Here is a 25,708-nt window from a genome sequence, read left to right as displayed (position 1 = left end):
TCAGGAACAAGTGGGGCATCGTGTAAATTAAAACAATCACGCGCTCATAAATCCATTGAAATAGAGATTACTATTCGTGTCGTTTTTGGACCGGACGTGGACGTTAAATTCTCAGAGAATTTACATTGAAACATTGTAATATTGCATGGAAATTGCGAAATGTTTCTGCAATGTTACTGCAAGTCTGCGGCAACGTTGAAATGTCCGCCCTTAGAAATATTACAATGTAATATTACAGTAATGTTACGGTACAATGTATTTGTAATATTGAAATGCGTTGCTACAAATATGCAGAACGCTTTAAATTTGATAGATAAACTTTGAAAATATATAAAGACATCCAAGAGAAATAAGAAAAAAAGATTGTGAATTTACGCAATTACGAGTTTTTTCTCTCTTGGATGTCTGTATATATTCTCGAAGTTTATTTATTAAAATCTGAAATATCGTGCATGTTAAAAAATTATTATCAAATTTTTGGTTTTATATACGAATGGAAACTATTTAACAATTTCCTGTTATCTAATTAACATCGCTATTTTATAAATAATTTACAAGTTTAAGAAAATGGTAATGATTAAATAATTTAATTCATAAAAGTTAAAATTTTACTTATATAGATATTAGACTCTATTTTACATCTTAAGTAGATAATTAACGAATAATTTTAACTTTTTCGGATATTTATGTATCCGATTACTGAACAATCAGTTCAATATCTGAATTCCCTGTGTTGGGATCGTATCAAACAAATTAAACTGATAAAAATAGTTATATCTTTAATCTTATTAACCGTTCTTTGCAAGTTTTCATGTAATTATCGTGACTGAAACTTAAATGCGGGATAGATAACGTAATGCGCGCCGCATAGCGGTAAACAAACGAACTAATGATTACCGAAAACTGTTTTTTGTAATGTTTTTCAAATGATGTTGTAGCATCCTCATGAAATATTACAATTGTATGTTCCAATAATGTCTCAACAATATTACATTGCAACTTGCAAGATTGTAATATTACTGCAATGTAATTGCAATGTTCTGTGCTGTATGGGATCACGTGTATTTTTCAACAATTCTCTTTTATCTTCGAAAAATTAGCATAATATTCGATTATTTATAAAAAATAATAGTTTACTCTAAATAGACAATAAATAGAAACATTCAGATAAAATTCAATTTTAATCAAAATTCTAAAATAATTAACACTTCGATCATTCTCTTTTCAATTAATGTTTAATGCGAGGAATTGGAGACGCAAATGCGTGTATTCGAGTACTCTCGTGAAATATGTCTATTTAATATCGGAGAGTAACGTCAGTTGTTCTCCGGGGGAGTTTAGCGAGATCCAATTGAAAATTTATCCGAGCCATCTAATCCACTCGCGAACTGACTACCGATTGTACGTCGAATTTCAACGGCGGATCGTTCGCAATCTATCGAATTCCACGCGTGCACGTCGTTATTAACGTACCGAGTGAAGTATGTACGTGAGAGCGCATCGCGCACGGGCTGTCAGCCTCCTCTTGAAAAGGAGCAGTCGATCGATCGACGAGCATATTACAGATACAGCTACTGACAGTGAATAGACTATGTATTTTCTATACAATAGCCCATTATATTGCAAGGGAATAAATCTTCTCTAAGCATCGTATCGCTAATCAAATCGATGTATCTTTCTATTTCGATGCTCGATCAAATTGCGATTAACAATAAGTCTTTAAAAGAATGCATGTATTTATATTTATTTAGATGAATATCTATTTAAATAAATATTCGCGAATTATTCCTCTTTTGTGATCAGAAATTTTCGAGTTTTTTTTTTTTTTTTGTTCTTTGTAATAACTATTCTCGACTTAATGATTTTCATATTTAATTATTTCATATTTAATTCGTATTTAATTTGTGCATTAAAATAAATATGATTTAGAATTTTAATACTGTCATTAAATTATAACATTAGTATCTTTTCAGCCTTTCTTTAGATATAAAAGGATTATATTTTGTAACTTAATATTTCTCTAATCTCTTTATAATCTCATTTTTTCTTTTCTATGTAACATTTATTCTAGTTATACATGTATTTTCTTTATCATGTAGTTGATAAATTAATAATTTATAAAAATTGCTATATACTTATTAACATAATGATAATAAAATATAAATAACAATATTAACAATATATTTTTTGATAAATTATAGAAAGAAAATTTCAGAGAAATTTACGTCTAAAAAATTTTTGATTAAATTAACTGTGTATGTAACTTTTTCTATTAATTCTTTCTAATAATTTTATTAATTTATTCTATATAATCATGTAATGATTATATAGAATAAATTAAATGTTCTAAAGCCCGTATCAGACTATGCATTGAAAATTGAAGATTGAAATTTGACAAATGAAAACCAAAGAAACTAAAATTTCCTTGTCCTGATTGGTTAAATTTCAATCTTGAATCTTTGTTCTCAAAATCTTCAATGCGTAGTGTGATACGGGCTTAAGGCGCTCTAAAAATAATTGAACAATTTATTAAAACAATTCACATATGTACGATTTAAAGAAATCAGTTTTATTCATTTTATCTGAAATCAAATTAATATCGAGCGTATGAAACCGACGGAGCTGCTTGAAACTTGAAACTATTTCGTCACATCACGTAATGTTCACAATCATCGCTGTCGCTGCGATAGCAATATAGCATTACGTATAACCTTATTGTGCTTTAGATAGCGAGTAATCTCGCAATGTGTAAAAGAAGTTAAAACAAAGCTTGTTTTTTAATCGTACGTATAAATTGTAGATTATAATCTTATTGTAAAATTCTGGTAGAGCGCAGAACATAATTAATATCTTTAGATAATTGTCATAAATATAGAGTAATTAACAAAAAGTTACACATAGATAACTTAACCTAAAAATATTTTTCTTAGAACTTTCTTTTTCAAATAAAATTTGGAATTATTTGTTTATAATTTATGAAAAAACTGATCGCTGATATCTGAGATCAATTTCTGAAATATATTGCGAATCAATTTAAGTTAATAAATAGAATTTTGTAACAAAAATTTAAGACTTTATAAGTAAAAGAAATCCTTTTTTTTGTCCTGCAGATCTTGCGATCTAGGATTCAATTGGCAAGAAGAGAAATCGATACATTTACCATAATTTATTCAAAAACATTAGTGTCTGGAAATGGGAATGGGTGAATGATTTAAATTGAACATTTTATATGGTGGGTCTTTAGCATAAAAGAAATTAATTATTTTGTCTACAGATAGCCAACTTGAACAAAATCAGAATATGCCAAAAGTTGATTTGTTAAAAGATGCAGGGAAACTCAAATTTATAGATGTAGTATACATGAAACGCCTAGAGGAGCAAAACCTGCAAAGAGCAAAAAGGGTACAGGGATATCGCAAATATAATAATCGCTTGGCTTTTGCCTTAAGCCTTGGAGTCATCGGGATTTATACATATACAATATATTCGGTTAAACAGGAAAAATTCTTAGACGATTTTGAGGAGCCAGAAAAGAATATCGAGAAGCCTGTATAAAATAATTAGTTTTGAATGAAAAACTTTCTAGTTTATTAAAAACTTCACTTTGTATAAGCTTGTATATAATAGAGAGTTTATGAAGCGATATTTTTCTTTTCAAAGATCATATTCTATAATTTATTCATTTATAAGAAAACTGCGTTTTTATTTATAATAAGAAATTAGTATTTGAAAATGTCCACTCCACGATTGCCACCGCTTCCATCTATCCGAGACATATTAAAACTGTACCGATTGAATGCTGTGAAACGTTTGTCTCAAAACTTTCTTATGGATCAAAATTTGACTGATAAAATCATAACAAAATCAGGACATCTCACTGGGAGCCAAGTATTAGAAGTTGGTCCTGGCCCAGGTGGATTAACCCGGTCGATCTTAAAACGGATTCCGAAACGAGTAGTAGTTGTTGAAAAAGATTTAAGATTTAAGCCGACTTTAGAGATGTTAGCGGATTCATTTGAAGCGATTAATGGAAGAATGGACATAATATACGACGATATCAGGAAAACAAACATAGAAAGTTTATTCTCGATGGAAGAAAAGAGAAATTGGGACGAGAAAGCTCCGGATATATATATCATAGGCAATTTACCGTTCAATGTATCGACACCTCTCATAATTAAATGGCTACACGCGATAGCCGAACATCGGGGACCTTGGGCATTTGGTAGAACGAAAATGACATTAACATTTCAAAAAGAAATAGCGGAACGTTTAGTGGCTGATGTCTCAGGCGAACAACGATGCAGACTGTCGGTAATGGCACAAGCTTGGACGTTTCCAATACTTCGTTTTATTATACCTGGTATATAATCGAATGGCTTACTCTCTTCGCTTTTATTTACATAAATTTGTTTTACGAACCTTTATTCTCCTAATTTGTAATTTGCAGGCAAAGCTTTTGTTCCACAGCCAGATGTCGATGTAGGAGTAGTATCGTTTACACCATTGGTCAAACCACGCACGCAACACGATTTTAAACTATTTGAAAAAATAACGAGGCACGTGTTCAGTTTCAGACAGAAGTATAGCATACGATGTATCGAGTAAGTTTGTTTGCTGTCTATATCATTTACCTATTGCGATAATAAACAAAATTAAAACGAATAAAGTTTTTGTCTTATTTTCTGTTTCGCAGGACTTTATTCCCATTGCATTGCCGCAAGGAGTTAGGTCTGATGATGTATAAATTGTCTGACTTGGATCCAAAGCTTAGGCCCACGCAACTTACCGTAAATGACATCGATAGGCTAACGACCGCTTATAAATATCTGGTAGAAAAACATCCGGAAGTCGGTGTATACGAGTATCGCGCGTCTCGCCATTTATTACCGTTAAGTAACACTAAAAACGTTGTAGTAGAGAATTATACGGAGGTGCCGGAAATGAATGTCTAACAGAGATGGTTTATACTCAGAAACACATAAACGCATCATATTTAAATTTTATTAAATCGCAGATTTGTAATGCAGCAGACTAATTTGTTACAATAAATTTCGGTTATAGAATTGTGAAAACTTTTCTGTAAATATACATTTATATACATATACGATACTATGGCTTAGTTATTAAATAAAAATATAGTACAATATACAGTATGCATTTTTTCTAGTGTTAGACATAGTAAAAATGCTGTTAATTATCTTGAAAAAAGAGAATATATATATATATAAAATTGCGAGAGGAAGGGAAAAAAAAGATGTATTCCTTCAGTTTCACAAAAATTCTCAATACTGATTGTACGAGATAATATATATTACGTATCCTCTCGTCTTAGATACTGCTGATTCACGTGAATATTATTCCTCAATATTATTAATTTGCGAACCCTATTACCTCTAATAAAATCTACTCTATTATTGTTTTCATAATGTGCGATATTGGCAAAAAGAATCGCAAATGGAAAATAAAAGATGAATAAGGATTTTAATATTCGTAAATAATTTGCGAGAAGAAAACGTTATATCCAATACACCGGTCGATATCACAGCTACTCGTTCTTTTCTGAAGGATATATAGATAATTATAGATATTAAATAATTTTATGCTTACGCAGAGACATGTATATATGGATACTTAGAATTATTCATTAGGAATCGATAGAATTGTGCGACTCGGTGCCACGTAACATTCTAATTACAGTAACATAGGAAACTCAAGTTTCTTCAACGTACTGTAACAATCGAATGCATGATTATACCTGAATTCGATAATAACTAGACTTACGTGTTGCTCATCGACAGTCGCGTATCGATGAGCCGAGGAAATCCTTTGGTCCAGCGCGCGTTCCCTCTCTCTTTCTCTCCAAGAATTATTATTTATTCATCTGGAGATCATGTACACGAATTCGTATAATCGCTTAAGTTTCGCGCCATTAGAAATACTCCATCTTCAATATAAGCGCGTTCAAGGACGACAAATGCGATAACGTCGCGTGACGTTCACGTTTATTACATCTAAACCTTCGTTAATTTCTTGCTACACCGCAAATCATGATGTTGGGAAGAGCTCCTCGACGTTTACGCCAAGCACCGAGTGACTGTGCGTGAGCCTGTAACGTTCTGCACCATCTCTTCGTTCTCGCGCCGTCTTCTGCCTATAATAACATATAAATTAATTTGCCATTTTCATTCTCATCATTTCATCCATAATTTTTTTCGTAAATATCTTACTTTAAATATAAATGTCTCCTTGGAAGACAATTCCTGTATTTCGAAATAATCTTCGAGATCCGTTTCACAGCACACTATACATTTATCGAGGTATAGCGGCTCCTAAAATGATGATTACAATAAAGAATATAGATTCGCGATTATTAATATCACTGAATGATAACGAGAAAAAATTACAACGTGGAATATATGACTCACACGTAGTAAAGAATATCGTCCAAGTTTTTCTTTGACGAGAAGTAGAGTAGCTTCCTTGATGCCTATTTGCTTCGGAAAGAGCGAGTTGTCATTAAATTCAGGATGCTCGGCGTTCGACTGAAAATGTTTATTGTTTATTATGATAAAGGGGAAAAAATTTTCCCTTTAGTGTACATAAGAGTGTAAAAAACAAAAGAAAAAGAATAAAATAGAGAAAAATAGAGTAAAATAACGACCTAATACAGAAAAATAAGAATTATAAGAGAATTACAAATTTTGAGTTATATACTAGCAGAGACATCAATAATGAAATGTTAATCCGTGTTAAATGAAAGATAATAACGCAATACGTGTTTAAATGGAGTTAAACCCATATGAAAGAAATCCATATGATTCAATAATCCATTAGCTTCCAAACATATTTTATTTAAAGGTTTGAATCTTCCATAAGAAATGCGATGCTGTTCTTTATGAAAAAGTAAATTATTTCTGAGAGGCCTAGCTGGAATATGTAATCTTACATAAGTGCAATAAGTCAGGACAGTCTATGCAGCTATTCATGAATTTAAAAAGGAACAGTCCCAGATAGCACAAGGATGTCCTTAGGACGTCCAAAGGGCATCCAGGACATACATGTAGGATATCCTCAGGATATCCCATTGAAATCCTCAGATCTCCTCTGGATTTCCTGAGGAAGAGTAAATGATAGCCGTATATTAACCTCTGGAAAATCCAGGGAGATCCTGTGGAACATCTTAAGGATTTTTATGTTAGGGATATTTTTCGTATGTTTCAAAGAGCATATTTTAAAATATAAATATAAATTAAAATTATGTTTTGTTATTTACTGCCAATATTAAAAATCTAATATTAAAAATAGTTCACCGTTCTTTAATATTTGAGGCTTTCGTGCTGTACATGAATATTTTAGGTTTGGCTCCCGGGTTTGAGTTGTGTAATATTTTCTAAACAATCCAATATCTGAATTCCCTATGTTGGGATTGCATCAGAAATTGAACTGATAGAAAATAATTACATTTGTAATTTCATGTCAGTTGCTCTTTGCAAGCTTTATATAATTCTCATGACCAAATCTCAAATACGAGTTCGCGTGTTGCATAGCGGTAAACAAATGAACTACCGGTTGAATACTATTGTTTGTAAAGTTTTTGGAATGTTGCGAACAGTAACATTTCTCATGAAATATTAAATAAATAATAATTTTGGATATATGAAAATGTGCGCATCAAATTCAATTATTAATATTAAACGAAATTAACGTTAACAATTAATTGCACATGTATATGTCCTCTGCAAATCCAAAAGACATCCAATATAATAGACAGGGCAGATATATCCTACAGACATCCAGGGGTTATCCAGTGGACATTTATAGGACATTGATACTTAAGATTTCTAAATTATATAAAATAGCCGACACAACTAAAAATAATTATGTATGCATATTAAATTTTTATAAATATATTTATAATAATATCTTAAAACATCCTACAAATGTCCTGAACCGTCCTGGACATATTCAGGATGATCCTGAGGATGTTTTGTGCTGTCTGGGGTATGTCTAAAAAATTTATTCAATTTCCTAAAGCTAGCAGATTAAGTTTATTTAAAATAAAATTATAAGAATAATCATAAGTAGGCTTGAGCAGGCATGGACTTATCAGTAAAAAAGTTAATTTTTCTGAAAAAGCGATGTTGGATGCGCTCAATTAATAGAATATTTATCCTAATAAGGGGCCCAAACAAGGGAGATATATTCCAGCTGTAGTCTGATCAGAGAGCAGAACAATAATTTTACGGTATTTATATTACAATATTAAAGTATTTACAAAAGTGAATAACAAAGCCTAATTTCTTGGAGGCACAGTTCGTGATCATAAGAATATGTTTGTCAAAGAATAAATCAAAACTAAAAACTACTCCAAGATCACGAGTAGAATATCTTTGACAAAGGAGTTCCATTTAAAGAATACTCGTTTAACTAAAAAGTTCTTTTAAATGTGAATTTTATTTATTTTGTATATAAAATTAAGTGTAAGGAATTGATAATATGTTTACCTTGCCGTTTGTGACAAGCATGGCAGTGACAGGTGCGAGTTTGACAGTTCGACCGCGTCTCCAATTATTGTCAGTCGGCTGTGCTACCAGAAGACGCCCTTCGAGAACAAATCTAGCTTCCTCGTGAGCCCATTCCAAAATCTCAACGGCCATCTAGCATAAATTTTATCAATAGTAAACGACTACAAATATCTTACACATATTAATTGTTTTAGAATTTATTAAATATACAAAATAAAATAGAAATTTAATTGCATTACCTTTCTCAACTTGATATTCACCATATCCTGTTCGCCGATGGACCGTCTGCCATTCTGGATAATTGATATTCTCCTCCATAATTTTGTCGACGTAACATCTTTCGCCTCCTATTAATGAAACATATATATCTCTTTTCATGTAACAATTTTTTGCACCATACTACATAATATACTTACAGCATTCATATGTTCCAAATGTAACTCGATATTTGTTTGAGCTTGTTTAAGTCTCTTTTTCGGTTCTTGAATGTCGGGCCGAACAGAAGGCGTTGCTTTGAGCAAACGTGCCAGCAGAAGCGGATATTTTGTAACTCTTTGGACGGGAACCTGAAAAAATAATTGAAAATAAGAATTTCTTTTAATTAGAGAAGTTAATTAAAGAATTAACAGATTGATTAGAACGGATTATATGACGTTACCATTAAAAAGGAATTCAGATTCATTCTTCGCAAAACCGTGTTTTCCATTTGAGATACCCTGAGGAAAATGCGTAAAAGCTCCTTTTCCTTTTCCAAGTTTTGCAACAGTAAACTAGCGCTGCCTTGGCGCGTGCAATAGCTCTCGAAAGCGTGAAGCATCCTTTCCGACTCGAGGAAGATCTTGCCCAGGTCTACCGTCAGAAGATCCTCGTCTCCGGATTCCTACACGATCGAAGAAATCGTATGTAAATGTAGTTGCAGCGTAAAATTTTTCAACACATATGTGTATCTAAAACTAACATAGATTTCCCACGCGATTCTTTACCTGAGCTAGTTCCACGCTGTCCTTTAATTTCTCGGCCAAAACGACATTGTGCTCGAGCAGCTCCTCGACGTTCAGAAAGATCGCCGTCAGTTGCTCCGACGTGAGAAGACCCGCTCTTAACATCGGTCGATGAAACTCCTCGAGTATGATCTGTAGATCTCGGCCATATTTTTGTTCGGTCTCCACGATTTCCGTGATAATCTCTTTCCGCTCGGCGCGCTTCTTCGAGCACTTCCGGCAAACAAAGGGTGCGTAAACCACACCGCTGGAATAGGCAAAGTAGAAATATATCTATATGCGATATATCCGATGGATAATACTATTTGAAAAGAACTTTATCAACATCAAAGGAAAGTAAATGCAATCGAACATGGAGCTCGCGAGCGAATTTGTATGCATAATCCATGATCGCAGATGAAAGTGATTGTCGCATGCAACTTGCCAGACGTAAGCATATCGCATTATCGATTCATCAGACATCTCAACTGCATTCTTCGATAACGAAGAACTTTCGCTCTCGAGCGAATAAAATCGATAGCGGGAGAAAGTTGGGCCCGCTGTCTCTGGCACTTGTCGCGTAATCTAGTCGCACGAATTACATACATCGATAGAAAGAGCGCCGCGTTATCTCACTTTGACACAAGACACAGATACAATCAAAAGGTATAAGAAATAGTGTGCGAGAAAAGAGTCGATTAACCACGGCTTTTGAGAATTAGGCTCGGCGTTAATTCAGAAAGAGGAAGATGTTCCCCGATTAATTTCTCACGGGAAGAGAATCGGTGTTTAAATCGCTATGACGGATGCGGATGGATCGACCGCGAAAGGTCCGCAAGCGTAACAAAACGACATTCGTTCCCCGATCCGCGAGATTGCACCTCCAGGAGGTCGAAATAAGCAAAACAACGTTTTATTCGAAGATTTATACTTTGTTCGGAAGCGAAACGAGCGAATTCCTAATAAACTGAATCTCTCTCACGATCGAAATCCGGCTAGCCGTGGAACCGTTATAGCTTCTCTCCGGATCATCAAGCGCTACCTACGCGAATCCGGCTAAGAGTGATAACAGTTTACGCGGACGTCAAAGTGCGTTAAAAACGAGTTTCAAGAAATGTTCGCGTTCATGTTGCGACTCAAACGGGACGTGAAAAGCTATAAAGACAAGCTAAGTTGAAACGCGAAAGCGCTGTATCCATCAAGATTTCGCTTATTAATGTACATCATTCGCGCGTTAAATAATATATACCGTCGCGCGCGTAACAGAAAAAAGAAGACAAAGATAAGCAGAACCGTTAATCACACACGCGCGATCGTTTCTCGCGAACATATATTTCTCCAATAATTATTTATATAATCCTCGCTGTATAGATTCTTACGGTTTAAAAGCAACATCTTTATACCAGGTACGACGTTTCCAAGTGAATTAGTAGCAACTTTAATTTTTATCCAATAAAGATATACGATTGTTAAGCTGCGTTTTCCCGGGTACATCTGTATAATATTGAAACACTATAACGGTCTCAATCGCCGATTTAAACTCTTGCGATCTACCTATCCGTTATGAGAGGATCCAGTCGCTGCTCGCAATCCTCGCATAGCTTCGCAGTACCCGAGATCACTTGCGGTATTCCACTCAAGAGACTTCTCGGACCGGAAGAGACATTGTTGCCCGTCCTCCAGCGTCTTGCGACACCGCGAGTGCTGCTGGTTTGGCTGCTCTCGGACCCGACCCCGCTATCGGTTCTTTCTATGTCGACCGTTCTCGACTGCAAAAACAAAAAATAAAAAATTCTTACAGATTAGATTAATGAGAAAGATTTGTATATATTAAAGTAGCACACATAATCTAGAAATTTCTGAGATCTTGAAAAGAAAGCTTGTTTGCAGAATTTTATTCGCCGATCAAGAATTACGCTAAACTTACCTTTAACGTCTCAGGCGAGTTCGTCAAAATGATGTTACATTCCTCGCTGCTGTCGGACACATTGGAAATCTGCGAGCTTTTAGAGCTGAGATCGCCCAGGCTTGTCTCTTTCTGCTCGTACAGAGCCTCCAGGTCTCTCTCGGCATCATCTTCCTCGTCCTCGTCCTCATCCTCGTCCTCTTCCGCAGGGCGTGTGCAATCTTTAGAATCCATCAGAAAATTCAAGAGCTCGAACTTTGTGGAGATGTTGTTCTCATCCTCGGGCGACGTCGACATCTTCTTGAAGAAGTCTTCGGGACTCTTGGACAAGTAGGCCTGAGCTAGGTCCTCCGAATTGGATTTCTTGAAAACTTCCTCGGATAAATATGGGCCAAGAAACTGATCCGGTGTGACTTTTTTATAGTATTCGACGTCGCCAAAGTAAATTCTGTCCTTGATGTAATCCTCCGTGGGTGGCGGGCTCAGCGGCAACGGCGGCGGCTCGTCAGGTATCTCCTCGTAGATTGGTTCCTTGATCACTTCGTAAGGATTCTCCTCGAGAAAGAGATTCGTCGAGATAAAGTCGCCGTCCGAGTTCAGACTAGACGATCGCGAATAATTTGCTTCGAGTGTGGACTCGGAGCTCTCATATTCTTTGCTTTTCAACAAGCTTTGCTTCAGAATCTTCAGGATGGCCTGGCCGCTATCCTCGTCGAGGATCTCGCCGTTCTCGCGAGCTTTTCGTAGGGAGTCTTCGAGCAACTTGGAGATCATAGCTTCTTTCGACAAGTCGGACGAATCTTCAACATCTTTGAATCGCGATTTAGATTCCGATCGCGTCACTTTCTCATCGGATGTGTAAAATCTCGAAGACTGATCAGCGTCCGAGGACTTCATCTCAACGCTCAATCTCTTCTGTTTCTCGAAATTCGGCGTCGGCTGTTCCACATATCGACACGGCGAGAAGGTTTCCTCGCTGGACGACGCAGGTGTTTCTTCGTCATTTGTCTTCGAGCTCATCTTGCCATTCTCGACGATGTGATTATCCTTTCCGATCTGTTTGAAACGCGAGTCATCGTTTGCCGACTCCACCACAATATTCGATCTGTAATCCTCGAGTATCACCAGAGTGCGATTCTCCGCAGAGCTCTGGATCTTCGGCGGATTCTCCGAGTTCACGGAGATCACTGTCGGATTGCACACGCTGTCTTCTCCACCGACACTGATGGTCACTTTGTTATCCCGCGCCGGTTCCGCGCTTGTATTCTGATCGCCGTTGATCAGGATGGACGTTCTTCTGGACCCCTTCGAGCTAGAATTCGGGCCAATCTGCAGCCGATGAACTAGCGGCGACGAACGCGGACTCACCGTGATTTTGCAAACGTTGTTCTCGGGCGAGTTGATCTCGATCTTTGAGGATCCATACGAGCTCGCCGAGTTCCACGACGCTGTCGATGCCGACGAAATTGTTCTCCGATGATCTCTAATCGAGTTGATGGAATTCTCATCCGCGCTGGACTCACCGATCTTGAAGCAATTCCTCTGCCTACCGGGTGGCGGAGACCAACTGGTGGGTCTCATCGTACGGAAATGCTCGTTGCTCGGGTCGGAAATATCGCTACGTGCGTCCAAAGGCGGCTCGGCCTCCTTCTCGACATCGTCAACTCTCTTCTTTTCGAGCTCTACCTTAACATTCTTATTCGCTTCGATCTCGCAATCGGACTCCTTAAACTCGCCTGTTTCTGCCTCGATCTCTTCTGTCTTGCCTCTTCTTTCCGGCGGCCTTTCCGCATCTGCGTCCTCGCGTGAAACTGCGCATGTACCGATGGACGACTTGATCTTCTTGCTCAGACTGAACCGCATCGTGTCCGAGAACAGCACGTCACCCGCCGAGACGTCCGGTTTACTGAATGACCGGTCGCTTTGGCTTCGCGTCAAGAGGGATTTTCTCGAGTTCTCTGCGGGCAACGGTCGAGGGGAAATTAATCGGTAAATAAAGCGAGTAATTGAAATGACGGTGTGTTTTAATTTTAACTCTCTCTATAATGCACATGATTTTTCTCGTATAAAAGTCTTTTAATAATTATATTTAAACGGAATACCAAAAAGAAGAAATACCATATTAAATATCATGTTAATATGATCAATATATATGTACTTGTAATGTGTATTCCTTTAAAAAAAAATTTAACAAATTTTTAAAACAAATTTATATTAAGAAAAACTAAAAAAACATTCAAAACTGACAATAAGTAGAAATATTAAAATCAACCTTCACCACAATCGAAACTTCCGATAAAATGTACGAATTGTTCCCTTATCTTTGCTACAGATCAATTTTAGAATTTATTTATAAAGCTGAATCACCATTTGCCACGCTTGCAATAATGATTCTGCGGGACGAGTTGTCTCGAGCTGTAAGAGAGCCACGTATTCTATATAATTTTATGTTCAAATAGTCGGCAATTTATTTTATGTCCAATTTTCGCGCTTTGTGTTGGTAATAGATACATTTCTCGGTTTCGCAAAGCGAGAAATTCCGTTCTTTTCTCACGGATCTGGCAAATCCCAGGAAGGAAAACCGCAGATGTAAAGCATGAAACTGGAATCGGATATGCATGAAAAGTATACTCGGTGATTTGATATTAAGATTTAGCCGGATGCGCGTCTGAAGAAAGCTGATACTCGTTTTTATGCAGATTTATGACATTTATGATATTATTTCATAAAAATAAATTCGCACAGAAAATTCATTCAATTTATTCATTATAATATTATAATTGCTTTATACATCCTGATTAAAAGTAAGAAATTCATGTAAATTAATTATGTTGCTTTCATAAATTATTTTATAAATTAATTATACAAGGTGTCCTAGACCACCCGTACACCCCTTTTCTTTCAAAAACTAAGCATTTTAAAGAAAAACGTTTTGAACAAAAATTGTATGGTTTTGAGGGGAACGTAAGATGGTGTCATTGGTTTGACCTTGGATGGCATCGTTAAGGTCAAGTCAAGGACACCTTTAATTTCTTAAATGGAACACCCTATTTTTTATTGCATATTCTTATAGCTTATGTCGAGAGCTTTTCAAAACACTATAATAAAGTATTTTTTCATTAAGTACTTTTTGAGTTATTTTATCTTTTAATCTGACATATTTTGATATAAAAAATAAAATATTTCATAAAATATTCAGTTCTCGATAATCTTACCGTAATACTTTTATGTACAGAATAACGAGACAAATCAATTAGTATAAAAATAGAATTGTTTTTAAGAAAATTTGTTACAATGTATTTTTTTAAATAATTATTTGTTTTTTTGGCACTAATTGATTTGTCTCATTATTCTGTACATAAAAGTATTACGGTAAGATTATTGAAAACTGAATATTTTACGAAATATTTTATTTTTTATATCAAAATATGCCAGATTAAAATATAAAATAACTCAAAAAGTACTTAATGAAAAAATACTTTATTATAGTGTTTTCGAAAGCTCTCGAGATAAGCTACAAGAATGTGTAATGAAAAATAGGAGGTTCCATTTAAGAAATTAAAGGTGTCCTTGACTTGACCTTAACGATGAAATCAAATAAACAAATCCGAATTATAAAAAAATTTAAGTATCACAAAATAATATAATTTTTAATGTCTTTATAAAAGAAAATAGTTGTAATTAATATTTTTCCTAATTTATGACAAAGCTTTTGATTGTGAATATCCCCTGAAATAAATTGCAAGAAACAAAGAAAACGAGTAATTTGCAGAAAAAAAAGATATATACAGGGTGGGGCATTTATATTGAGACACCTAAATATCTAAAGAACAAAGCAAGATAGAAAGAAAAGTTGTTCGGTTTTAAGGGGGTTGTAAGATGCCATTAGTTTAACCTTGGATGGAGACGCTTCGGAGATTTCAATGTCAATCTTGTTTTATTTTCTTTACACCAATTGATGTCTCTCATTTTTTGAGCTTAAAATATTAAGGTAACATTATTGCAAAATAAATAATTTTATGACATATTTTATAGCTTATATAAAATTATGTCGAAGTAAAGTAATAAAATAAAGTATAAAATATCTCCCCAATAAACACTGTTTTGTAACTTTTACAGAACATTTACAAAACAGCTGTTCGCTGTTGTGGTAACCGTTATGTCCACGATTAAGTAACGTTTAGATGGAAATGTCAGCAACATTATTCTTGTATATCAAACATAATAGATACATGAAATTAAAATGTAATAGATACATAAAATTTATATATGAAATTACATAACTATAACAGAACATAGTAAACACTGTTCTGTAACATTTACATAACATTGACAGAACAGATATGGTAACCATTATGTCAACTTTTAAAACGTAATAGATACATAAAATTTATATATATAAATTACGTAACTGTAACAGAACATAGTAAACACTGTTCTGTAACATTGAGAGAACAGATATGGTAACGATTATGTCAACTTTTAAATGATGTTTAGATGAAAATATCAGCAACATTATGCCTGTATATAATACGTAATAGATACATAAAATTTAGATATAAAATTACGTCATTATAATAGAATTTAGTACACACTGTTCTGTAATATTTATATATTATTTACAGAACACATATTATCTGTTCTAGTAACCATTATGTAATTTACAGGTAACATTTAGATCAAAATGTCACGTATTATATACAGCAACACTATGCTGTATATAATATGTAACAAAATGATAATAACAAATAACAAATATCTAAAATTTAGACATGAAATTAAGTAACTATAATAGAATAGTCTTTTTTCAGTCTAATCATTGATAAATATATATATTAATAATACATATATATTTATCAATGATTAAAATGAAGAAACTATTCTGCTATAGTTGAATATACAGCGCAAAATTATTGATTGGATAAAATTACTAATGGTTGTTTTTTTATTAAAATTAAGAGAATTAACTTATATTATTTATGTTTAGAAAATCGTGTATATATAAAGATATGGATATATATAACAATAAAAACTTGATTTCTTGAACAACTCTTTATTTCCACATATGCTAAATTGTTAAATAAATGAATCTTGTAACAAATTTATGAATAAATCTTTTAACAAATATTATTAATATTTATAAAATTAATTTTTGTTTCAAATTACAATTATAATGATAATTTAAATTATATTACATAATTTTAGATATTTTTTTTAAGAGAAAACTTTAAATATACTAATAGCTAATAATAATTTCAAACTTAAATAACAAATTGCACTTATATTGTATTAATTAATATACTTTGCAAACAATTAGAATCACAAAATTAAAAAGAATCAAATTCACGTATTTTTGCAAAAAAAATGTCATATGGTCGTAGAACTGTTTAAAAAAAGCATTTTAAAGAGAAAATGTTAAGTTTTATTACAATTAATAGAATTGATGAAAAAATTGTTCTCTACGTACTCGCCTATTAAAGTTGAAGTTTTTTTCTACAATTACAAAGCTCATTTTAAAGTAGCACCACTTGTAATAAAATCTGTATAAGAAAAATCGTTAGAAAAATCTCCGTTAGAGCATTGGAAAGTTATGTTTTCTAGCTTTAAAATCTGTTTTAAATATCATTCTGTGATAATTTTTTCGAAAAGTATATCAATTTGAATTTCATCCTTTCTACGCCTTTTTACGCCGAAGTACAATAATTTCCTAATTTTGTTGCAAAATATAGTACACTAATAACAATTAATAATATTATAAATTAATTAAATTTAGAAATATTATAAATTATAAATTTATTATAATAGTAATTAATATGATAAATTTAAACTTCACGGTACACTCGAGTATTCGCGATATTATTTTTTGTTTTAACGCTATACATCAATAAGAAATGAGTTTTTTAGGCTTCTCCCCACATGAAAACTATAATTTTTACATCCATAAACTTTTCATAAACACACTTGTCAAAATCTTTGAGATTCATGTATGATTCGTTAATTATAACACATTTGTTAATAATATAAGTGTGTACCGTTAGAATAAATCTAATTTAAACAAAAATGGAAACGCAATTCGATTTTCATTTGAAAGAAAAACAATAAAGCAATTATACTTTTTGTAATTAAAAAGATTGTTAGATAAACTATTAAATGTATCAACATAATGCATACTTTAATTCTACTAATTCTCCTAAAAGAAGTATTTAACTCAAATAATGACGTTGAGAACTCAAAATGAAAAGAGTGCAGACTATGATTTTAGATTTTAGAACATAAAAATTTAAAAACTTAAGTATTTAACACTAAATCTACCGACAACTTATTTATACCAAATGCAGAAATTTTTAAACTTTGATAACGTTTTGACCGATTGTTTAACCAGTCGTGGTAGGTTTAGTGTTAAAATCATTCAATATAAAAAAAACATTAGTTAAAAAAAATATTTCTTATGTTAATTAAGACTCTAGGCCAATAAAAAAAAGATCATAAGCCGAAAGCTCATAGACTAATAAGAAAAAAGATTATAATGAAAAAATAATAAGCTTTTGAGACATTTAAATAACTTGCGGATTTGCTTCTTCAGAGTCTTTTTGTTGTCTGCTAAGCCTTTGACCACCTTGGCGAAACCATTCTTTCGTGATGTCTTCAAACTCTTTGTTTGTGAATTGATGTTGAGCCAAAATTGTTGCTGAATTATTAAAAAAATTTTACATTAAATTAAATTGCATATTTTATAAATTTATTTATAAATATAAAAATATATTTTACCTTGTATTCCCGTCAATATAAACTTTAAACTACTTATTTTAAAATGATTACGTAGTCCTTTCCAGGATGATACCTTGGCAACTTCATTAGAAAATAAAGTTCGATATATACGAATTAAATTTTCTTTAGCGGACCCTCCGCCTATGCGAGATATATACAGCATCTTTAGAAATAAAACATACCAATAATATAATTTACATTATTCTATTTAAATAAAATTTGCATTTAAATAACTTAATTAAACTTACAAATTTGTTGTACTCATCTGCATTTTCTGATAAATTCTTTTCAAAAGCTATTATTTCATTTATACTCTTAAACGGAAAAGATTTTTGTATATTTGATGTATCCCTGGCAGAGTCTTTAGACTTATGTTGGTTATGTTGTGTTTCTATGTTTTTTAAACGAATATCTATAGTTTGTATGTCTAATGAAATTGTAGTTATAGCTGTACATATTTTTTCAAAATTATCTAAAAAATTAATAATATTGAGTAAACAATGCCATAAAGAGATATTAATAAAATTATAAGATAAAAAGTAAATACAAAACCTTCCATTTTATCTGACATTTCTGACACTAACGTATATACATCCTGCATATCTAGAAATATTAAAAAAGTATTAGATTACTCATAATAAACAATAACTATAATTTAAAAAAAAACCGTTTTATTATAGAGATAATAAAAATGGAATAAAAGAATTAAAATAAAAATTACTTTTGTGAGGTACTATAGTTCCATCAAGAATTTCCATATCAATATTATTAATAATTGTTGAATCCAAAATATTTGAGATTGATTGAATATTTTTGGCTGATTGTGAGACATTGTGGATTGATGGTGGATTTGGTATAATTGAACGTGAGTCATCAGAATCAGATTCAGATTCATTATCATAAACTGTATTTAGTGACCGTTTTGTGCATGACTTCTTTATTTGATTTGTATTATTTTCATCGCTTGAAGAATAATTCGTTGCTCTTTGTCTAGCCTCATCTAATGAATCTTGATTAGGACAAAACCGTAATTTACAAATTACATTATTTTTTTAAAATATTAAAAAAATAATTACATAAATTCTGAAGTAAAATATAAATTACCATAATATCCATGAAATTTGATAGGATAAAGTGTCCATTTAGGATTATTAGTAACAGGTGGAGTCTGTTTCACAATAAACATGTTTATATTTTTTACCGATGGCCATCAGCATTCTGTTAAATTGGAAGAAAGCCATAAAGATGGAACTTCTGATACGATCTCTTCTTCATTATTCCCATCGCTTGGAAAAGTTACGACAGCGAAATTTTTTACCATTATTAATAATCTGTAAAAAAGTAAAACTTGTTAATTAATTTAATATTGTTTTCAATTATATATTCTATCAATATGAGTACTCGCCATAAACATATATCTTGTTGGTGCAGTAAAGGCAAGATCACAGCTTCTTCGTCACATAAAGGCAGTTTTACACATTTTAATTTAATATCAGACAATGGAATAGTAATTAACTCATACTGTGACTCGTTAATTTTTTTAATTCCGATATTTAAAGAGTTGCATGGAATGCGAAAAAATGATTTAATATTTAAATACTTTTTGCCAATAATGTAAATCTGTTTATTTTTAAAATAAATTGTCGTAAGTGAAATCGTTGTACCATCTAACAAAAGATAACAATTATCAGCAGTTCTTGTACTTAGATAGAAACCTTTACATTGAACTGATTTTATTATCTTTTTGCCATTTATAATACGTACTTTTGGTATTGGATAATTCTTTTCTACATTTGTTATATTAAAATTATCTTCTTCTTTACAACGATTGACTAATTGTTCTAATGGCCGACTCGAAGATCTAATTCTTGATTTAATTTTTTGCATGTAATTTTCGAACTTAAACGCACTAAATTTATTTAACACTCCCCATAATTTTACATAATAACACAAATGAATTAAATTATGAACGTTATATGATAAATATTGACGACCATATAATGTGCAATAATTTTCAACAAAATACAATAATAAACTGTGTGCATAATCAAGCAGTTGTACGCAATATTCTTTGCTACATAAAATTCGAATTGCTATGCTCAGACTCAAAAAATGAACATATTTATCACGTGATAATTTTTTAAAAAAGATTATTGGCCCAGTATATAATAATAATTGTCTTAATTCGGTGGCTTTAAAGCGATCAACCTCATCTAATTTCCTTGGCTTTCTAGCAAATTCCTTAGGTAGGAATAATGACATAGATAATAAAGAAGTTGAAGCAAGAGTTATCTGAGTTGCAACCATACGAACATTATGTTTACCTTTAATCCAAAACTGCAACAATTTTTTCATTACTCCTAATAGTACGAGATGCATGTAGTCTAAAGGAAATTGAGTAACCATTCCAATGTTTAAATCTTCAAGATTTGAAGTGATTTTATGGTGTTCTTCTTGTTTTCTTAATTTAAAAGATTCATCTGATCTTAACATTGCATTAATTTCTGGGTACGTTACTCGATTTTCTATGTAATCTCCCTCTTGAATACAATTACCGCATCCAAAATACGCATTATGTCCTTTAGTTCCCTTGATAAACGATTTTGCAGGAGCATCGCAGATAAATACGTTCAATTTCACAGTTATTTTTTTGCCGTATTCTACAATGCCAGTTCGGAAAATTTCTAAACAATCATCCTTAAAATATTTCAAAAAAGTATTGCAACATTTTGGCTTTTCAAAACCATGATAAACACCAATTATAAACGGTTCGGTGTAAATATCTGCAACTATACTACCTAAAATAGGCCAAAATTGACTCCCAGAAGATTTTGTTAAAGGAAGACCATCTATATTCACATTAATATTTATCTGAGATGGTAAATTATTTCGACAATAATGCTTACGAATAGATTTTTTCAAACTATCATCTAAACCTGCATGATAATATTTTCCTGGTGTCATTTCAATAATGTCTACTTGTTTGGGCGTTTGAAATAGAGTTCGAGCATCAATCGGAACATTATGGCCGTATTTTACTAGAATTTTCAGTAAACTACTAATAGCAGAATGACTGACACGATTTTCAATAGCCCATAATCGGATGTCGTTAATAAGTTCTGTTTTACAAAATTCTGTTTTAGAAAATTTATCACTTGAAATACTTAACTGAAGACTATTTTTATCAATACTAATTTCCGAATGTTCAGAAACTAAATCATGATTATTTTCTGTACACTTATGAGTGTTCATTACATTGGAATAATCGATATCAATTTCTTTTAGTACATTTTGCTGCTGAGGTAATTGTTCGATGTTACCTGGCCCATTCGATAAACTTACGATATTATTTTGAATTTCCAAATTTGAATTAATAGTCATTTGGCAGATATTACGAAATTTTTTTAAGAAAATACGTCGCCGCTGCCTTGGCGTTAAAGAATTAATGTCTAGTCTTAATTTTGATTTGGACATAATATAATTTTATAAAGCAATAGGAAATAGATGAATTGCGATTATGTATACGAATATAGGTTTGGGTTTGCCTGATATTATTGTTTATATTATATTTTCCTTTTTCACTGAAACAATATATAGGAAGCTTATATGGAGAATTAAAAATATTTTGACAAATAAAAAATGTTTTAAGACATTTGCAGTTTTTTATCGAAACAAACTAATTCAATAATTAAAATATAATTTATGTAATATTTTAAGGACGCTAATAGAAAATTTCAGAAAAAATGCAATCTATGTTTCTTAAATAGTATTTCATTTATATATGAAAAATTTGATTTCTCACAATTATGGTGAAACAACCTACATAATTTTTTAATGTCTTTTAACGGAAATATTTTTGTAATGTATTTTAGTGTTGTAATTAATTAAACACGAATAATTTTTTTTGTTACGTTGCATGTTATTATAAACTATAAATTATAAATTAAAGTAATTATATAAGCATATTGCACGCATAATATTTACAATTTTTTAAGACCTATAACTTCATTATGTAATAACTTGTAATAATTAATGCTATCATGTTTAAATATTTTATACTTGAATAAAAATCAGTTTACATCAAATTAATTCACGATCAAATACCAAATTGAAAAATTAAGACTCATGCATAGAAAATATTTATTAATTATAAGATTCTATTTCATTTGCAAAAAATTATTATGAAAACAGTCAATAATAAACTTTCAAAATATATGAAGTATTCGAAAAAATATATCTACAGTTTTTTCTAATGCAGATATCTTGTTCAACAATATAAAAGCTATATTTCATAATTGATATCATTTATCATTGGAATTACCATTACGATCATTATAAAAAAATTATAAACCGGAATTTAGTATGCCGCAATGCAATAAAAAATAAAAAATCTATAATTAAGAAATGATGTAACTTTACACTCGAAATATTCAAGCTTCTGATTCAAAAAGTAGTGCAAATAAGAGATTTCTTGTTTTTCTCATTATATGACCGTGCAACAAATATTGTAAAAAAAACATGGGAAAAATAATGTTGCATAAAATAAATCGTACTTACTATAAAAATGCCAAAATATAAAAATAATGAGGCAAAACTAGGTGTATCTTTCGCCGGCACGAGGTCCTTTGTCCTTTGTTAGGCGCACGTGGTTTTCAGTTTTCACGTGGTACGCGATGTATCTTTTGTTCACTGCACAAGAGGAATTCAATCTTTAGCATAGCTTTTTTACCACAAGACAACAATTATCATTTGTTGGCATTAATTATTAAGTTAATATTTATTTCATACTTACCAATATCTCGATACTGTTCACACTTTCAACACAATTTTTTCACACGCACAACTACTGTTTTCGTAGATTTGGCCATATTGAAAAGTAAAGCCTAGCGCGCAGAAGCTTGGGATGCTTTGTACGATGATTGCGCACTAGAGCTGCGTTCGGAAACATTACCCGTGTGCACACGAGCGACGTTCTATCTTTGTTTAACTTTTGGTACATAACAAAGATAGAACGACACTCGTGTGCACACGAGTGATGTTTCCGAACGCAGCCTTGCACGCATAGACATAGTATATCTAGACCGAGCGTTTGCCTTTATTTAAGGAGTGGGGGTAAAGATACACGTAGAAAAGGACATACTCTGTTCCGTGCTCCTTGCGTTCTCTCTCGCTCGCAAGTAGCAGCGACTATGTCTATGCTTGCACGTATACTTAATACGACTAACAATAAGCCAATCACAGACTTACCCCCTAGGGCATGTTCACATAACTTACACAGATGCATAATGTAGAGAAAAATTTACTAATTATGCGTCTTGCACAAAGAACATAAGTAAAAAATTTCAGTAAACGTATATTTACTTAATAATTACATAATATTCTATATGTTATAAATGAACAAAACAAAACTATGACGTATCAGTTATGTCAATAACGTAATGAATCTATAATTGTTACATAGAAATGTTATGTCATTTTGTCGTTACTCTATTATGTAACATTTATGCAATTTGGTGAACATAAATGTGTATACTCTAAAAGTTTCGTGAATGCCACGTAATTTTAACGACATAATTGACACGTTATGTTAAATATACATAACATTTATGTATTTTGGTGAATGTAAATGTATATACTCTAAAAGTTTCATACATGTTACGTAACTCTAATGATATAATTGAAATGTTATGTTAAATACGTAACAATTATGTATTTTGATAAATGTAAATGTGTATACTATAAAAATTTCATAAATGTTACATAACAGAAAAATAGTATACATATATCATTCAAAAAAAGATATCTGGTGCATATTTTAAAATTTTTTTTTTAATATATAATTTTATTTTCCACATTTATAACTCTATATTAAGAAAATATGTTTCAAATACGTTTTTCTCAATGATATTATATGCATTTATCATCTTTTCAGAACACTTAAAAATGTCAACAATGGTATATATTTTTTTATGTGTAATACGATATGGAAATTTTGTTATTACTAGACATTACAAGTGTGCGCTTTGCGTGCGCCACACGCATTTATCGTGTGCGTGTGTGTCTGTGTATTACATATGTGTGTGTGTGTGTGTGTGTGTACATATATTATAATTTAACAACTAAGCTTCGGATAAAATTTTGATAAAGGAAAAATCGTCTTAGAATTAATTCAAGAATACGACATTTTAAGAACTAAAAGTTGTTTTGAATCACCCTGTATACACACAAAAAAAATCAAATGTGGTACACACACAATAAATGTATATGGTGTGCACGGAGCACGCGTTTGTGATGTTGTAGTTCTTCTCTAAAAAAGGCATGATTGATATATTGTTACCGCTTTTAAATTATAAATAAATATATCGCAACTTTCCTCTCTCAAAATCTTTCATTTTCTTGTTTCTGCATAATTCTCTTCCTTTTACGAATTCTTTTTACAAGGTTTTAACAAAAATGTATACATTGACATCAATAAAATAATGTTAATGTTACATGTTTAACATAACGATACACTTATGTCGTTAGAGTTATGTAGCATTTATGAAGTTTTTAGAGTGTACACATTTACATTCACCAAAATACATAATTGGTACGTATTTAACATAACGTTTCAATTATGTCATTAGAGTTACGTAGCATTTATAAAACTTTTAGAGTATACACATTTACATTTCACCAAAATACATAAATGTTACGTATTTATTATAACGTTACAATTACGTCGTTAGAGTTACGTAGCATTTACGAAACTTTTAGAGTATGCACATTTACGTTCACAAAAATACATAAATGTTACGTATTTATTATAACGTTACAATTACGTCGTTAGAGTTACGTAGCATTTACGAAACTTTTAGAGTATGCACATTAACGTTCACAAAACTGTATAAATGTTACGTATTTATTATAACGTTACATTTACGTCGTTAGAGTTACGTAGCATTTACGAAACTTTTAGAGTATGCACATTAACGTTCACAAAACTGTAAAAATATTACATAACAAAGTAACGACAAAATTACATAACAATTCTATGCTACAATTATAGATTTATTATGTTATTGATATAACTGATACGTTATAGTTTCATTTTAATGATCTGTAATATATACATATAGAATATTATATAATTGTTACGGAAATGAGCCCTGCGTGTTTACTGGGTCGTAAACTATTAAACTTTTGGCCATCATATCCCTATAACTTTTTATGCAGAATATCGCAAGATATCGATTTATGTAAAAAAATTGGGATGTTTCTATTTAAAAAAACAATATTGACATTGAAATCTCCGCCTCCACCCAAGATCAAACTAATAGCACCACCTTATGGCCCTCTTAGAACCGAACAACTTAACATAACTTAACTTGTGTCTGAAATATTTCTTTCTATCTTGTTTTATTTTTTAGATATTTAGGTGTCTCGATATAAATGCTCGACCCTGTATGTATATATATATTTCTACAACTTTTAGTAAATAATTTTTAAACGAGTAAATGGATCTAAATCAAATTTTGCACTAATAT

The 25,708-nt window shown here is 31.7% G+C and overlaps 5 protein-coding genes across 6 annotated transcripts in view; 2 read left to right on the top strand and 3 right to left on the bottom strand.

Moving 5' to 3' along the window:
• The first annotated feature begins 2,695 nt into the window (after window positions 1–2,695).
• LOC138938026 (cytochrome c oxidase assembly factor 3, mitochondrial-like) lies at window positions 2,696–3,561 on the top strand. Of its 2 annotated transcripts, XM_070304718.1 has the most exons (3): window positions 2,696–2,783; window positions 3,111–3,202; window positions 3,275–3,561. In XM_070304718.1, exons 2-3 carry the CDS (start codon window positions 3,193–3,195, stop codon window positions 3,553–3,555), a joined length of 291 nt encoding a protein of 96 aa, XP_070160819.1. In that variant the 5' UTR covers window positions 2,696–2,783; window positions 3,111–3,192; the 3' UTR covers window positions 3,556–3,561. The 2 variants fall into 2 exon arrangements, with proteins under 2 accessions (XP_070160819.1, XP_070160820.1); XM_070304719.1 differs by lacking the exon at window positions 3,111–3,202 and having other exon boundaries at window positions 2,715–2,783.
• A 167-nt stretch (window positions 3,562–3,728) lies between these two features.
• Mttfb1 (mitochondrial transcription factor B1) lies at window positions 3,729–5,234 on the top strand. Its single transcript, XM_070304716.1, has 3 exons — window positions 3,729–4,363; window positions 4,451–4,604; window positions 4,697–5,234. Exons 1-3 carry the CDS (start codon window positions 3,733–3,735, stop codon window positions 4,953–4,955), a joined length of 1,044 nt encoding a protein of 347 aa, XP_070160817.1. The 5' UTR covers window positions 3,729–3,732; the 3' UTR covers window positions 4,956–5,234.
• Window positions 5,041–25,708, bottom strand: part of Rhogef64c (Rho guanine nucleotide exchange factor at 64C) — a 112,325-nt gene continuing 91,657 nt past the window's right edge. The window contains exons 5-14 of the mRNA XM_070304715.1: window positions 11,436–13,372; window positions 11,063–11,277; window positions 9,512–9,776; window positions 9,187–9,408; window positions 8,945–9,094; window positions 8,768–8,875; window positions 8,508–8,660; window positions 6,429–6,545; window positions 6,231–6,332; window positions 5,041–6,154 (exon numbers count right to left, since the gene is read on the bottom strand). Of these exons, the coding sequence (XP_070160816.1) occupies window positions 6,026–6,154; window positions 6,231–6,332; window positions 6,429–6,545; window positions 8,508–8,660; window positions 8,768–8,875; window positions 8,945–9,094; window positions 9,187–9,408; window positions 9,512–9,776; window positions 11,063–11,277; window positions 11,436–13,372 (3,398 nt within the window). The 3' untranslated portion in view covers window positions 5,041–6,025. The remainder of the gene's footprint in view (window positions 6,155–6,230; window positions 6,333–6,428; window positions 6,546–8,507; window positions 8,661–8,767; window positions 8,876–8,944; window positions 9,095–9,186; window positions 9,409–9,511; window positions 9,777–11,062; window positions 11,278–11,435; window positions 13,373–25,708) is intronic.
• On the bottom strand, window positions 16,672–19,368 carry LOC138938025 (uncharacterized). Its single transcript, XM_070304717.1, has 6 exons — window positions 19,287–19,368; window positions 18,904–19,191; window positions 18,735–18,785; window positions 18,431–18,654; window positions 18,183–18,345; window positions 16,672–18,102 (listed from the first exon to the last, which is right to left on the bottom strand). The coding sequence occupies exons 1-6, from the start codon at window positions 19,366–19,368 to the stop codon at window positions 17,969–17,971; spliced, it is 942 nt and encodes a 313-aa protein (XP_070160818.1). The 3' UTR covers window positions 16,672–17,968.
• Window positions 19,393–23,585, bottom strand: LOC138938178 (uncharacterized). The gene is made up of 4 exons (XM_070304980.1): window positions 22,975–23,585; window positions 22,740–22,871; window positions 19,855–21,763; window positions 19,393–19,513 (listed from the first exon to the last, which is right to left on the bottom strand). Exons 3-4 carry the CDS (start codon window positions 21,654–21,656, stop codon window positions 19,393–19,395), a joined length of 1,923 nt encoding a protein of 640 aa, XP_070161081.1. The 5' UTR covers window positions 21,657–21,763; window positions 22,740–22,871; window positions 22,975–23,585.

The sequence above is a fragment of the Polyergus mexicanus genome, unplaced genomic scaffold (assembly GCF_030449975.1).
Source record: "Polyergus mexicanus isolate NDT 795.1 unplaced genomic scaffold, iyPolMexi1.0 SCAF_12, whole genome shotgun sequence".
NCBI lineage: Eukaryota > Metazoa > Arthropoda > Insecta > Hymenoptera > Formicidae > Polyergus > Polyergus mexicanus.
Note: the sequence above shows the minus strand (reverse complement) of the source record. Positions and strands in the feature narration are given on the sequence as shown.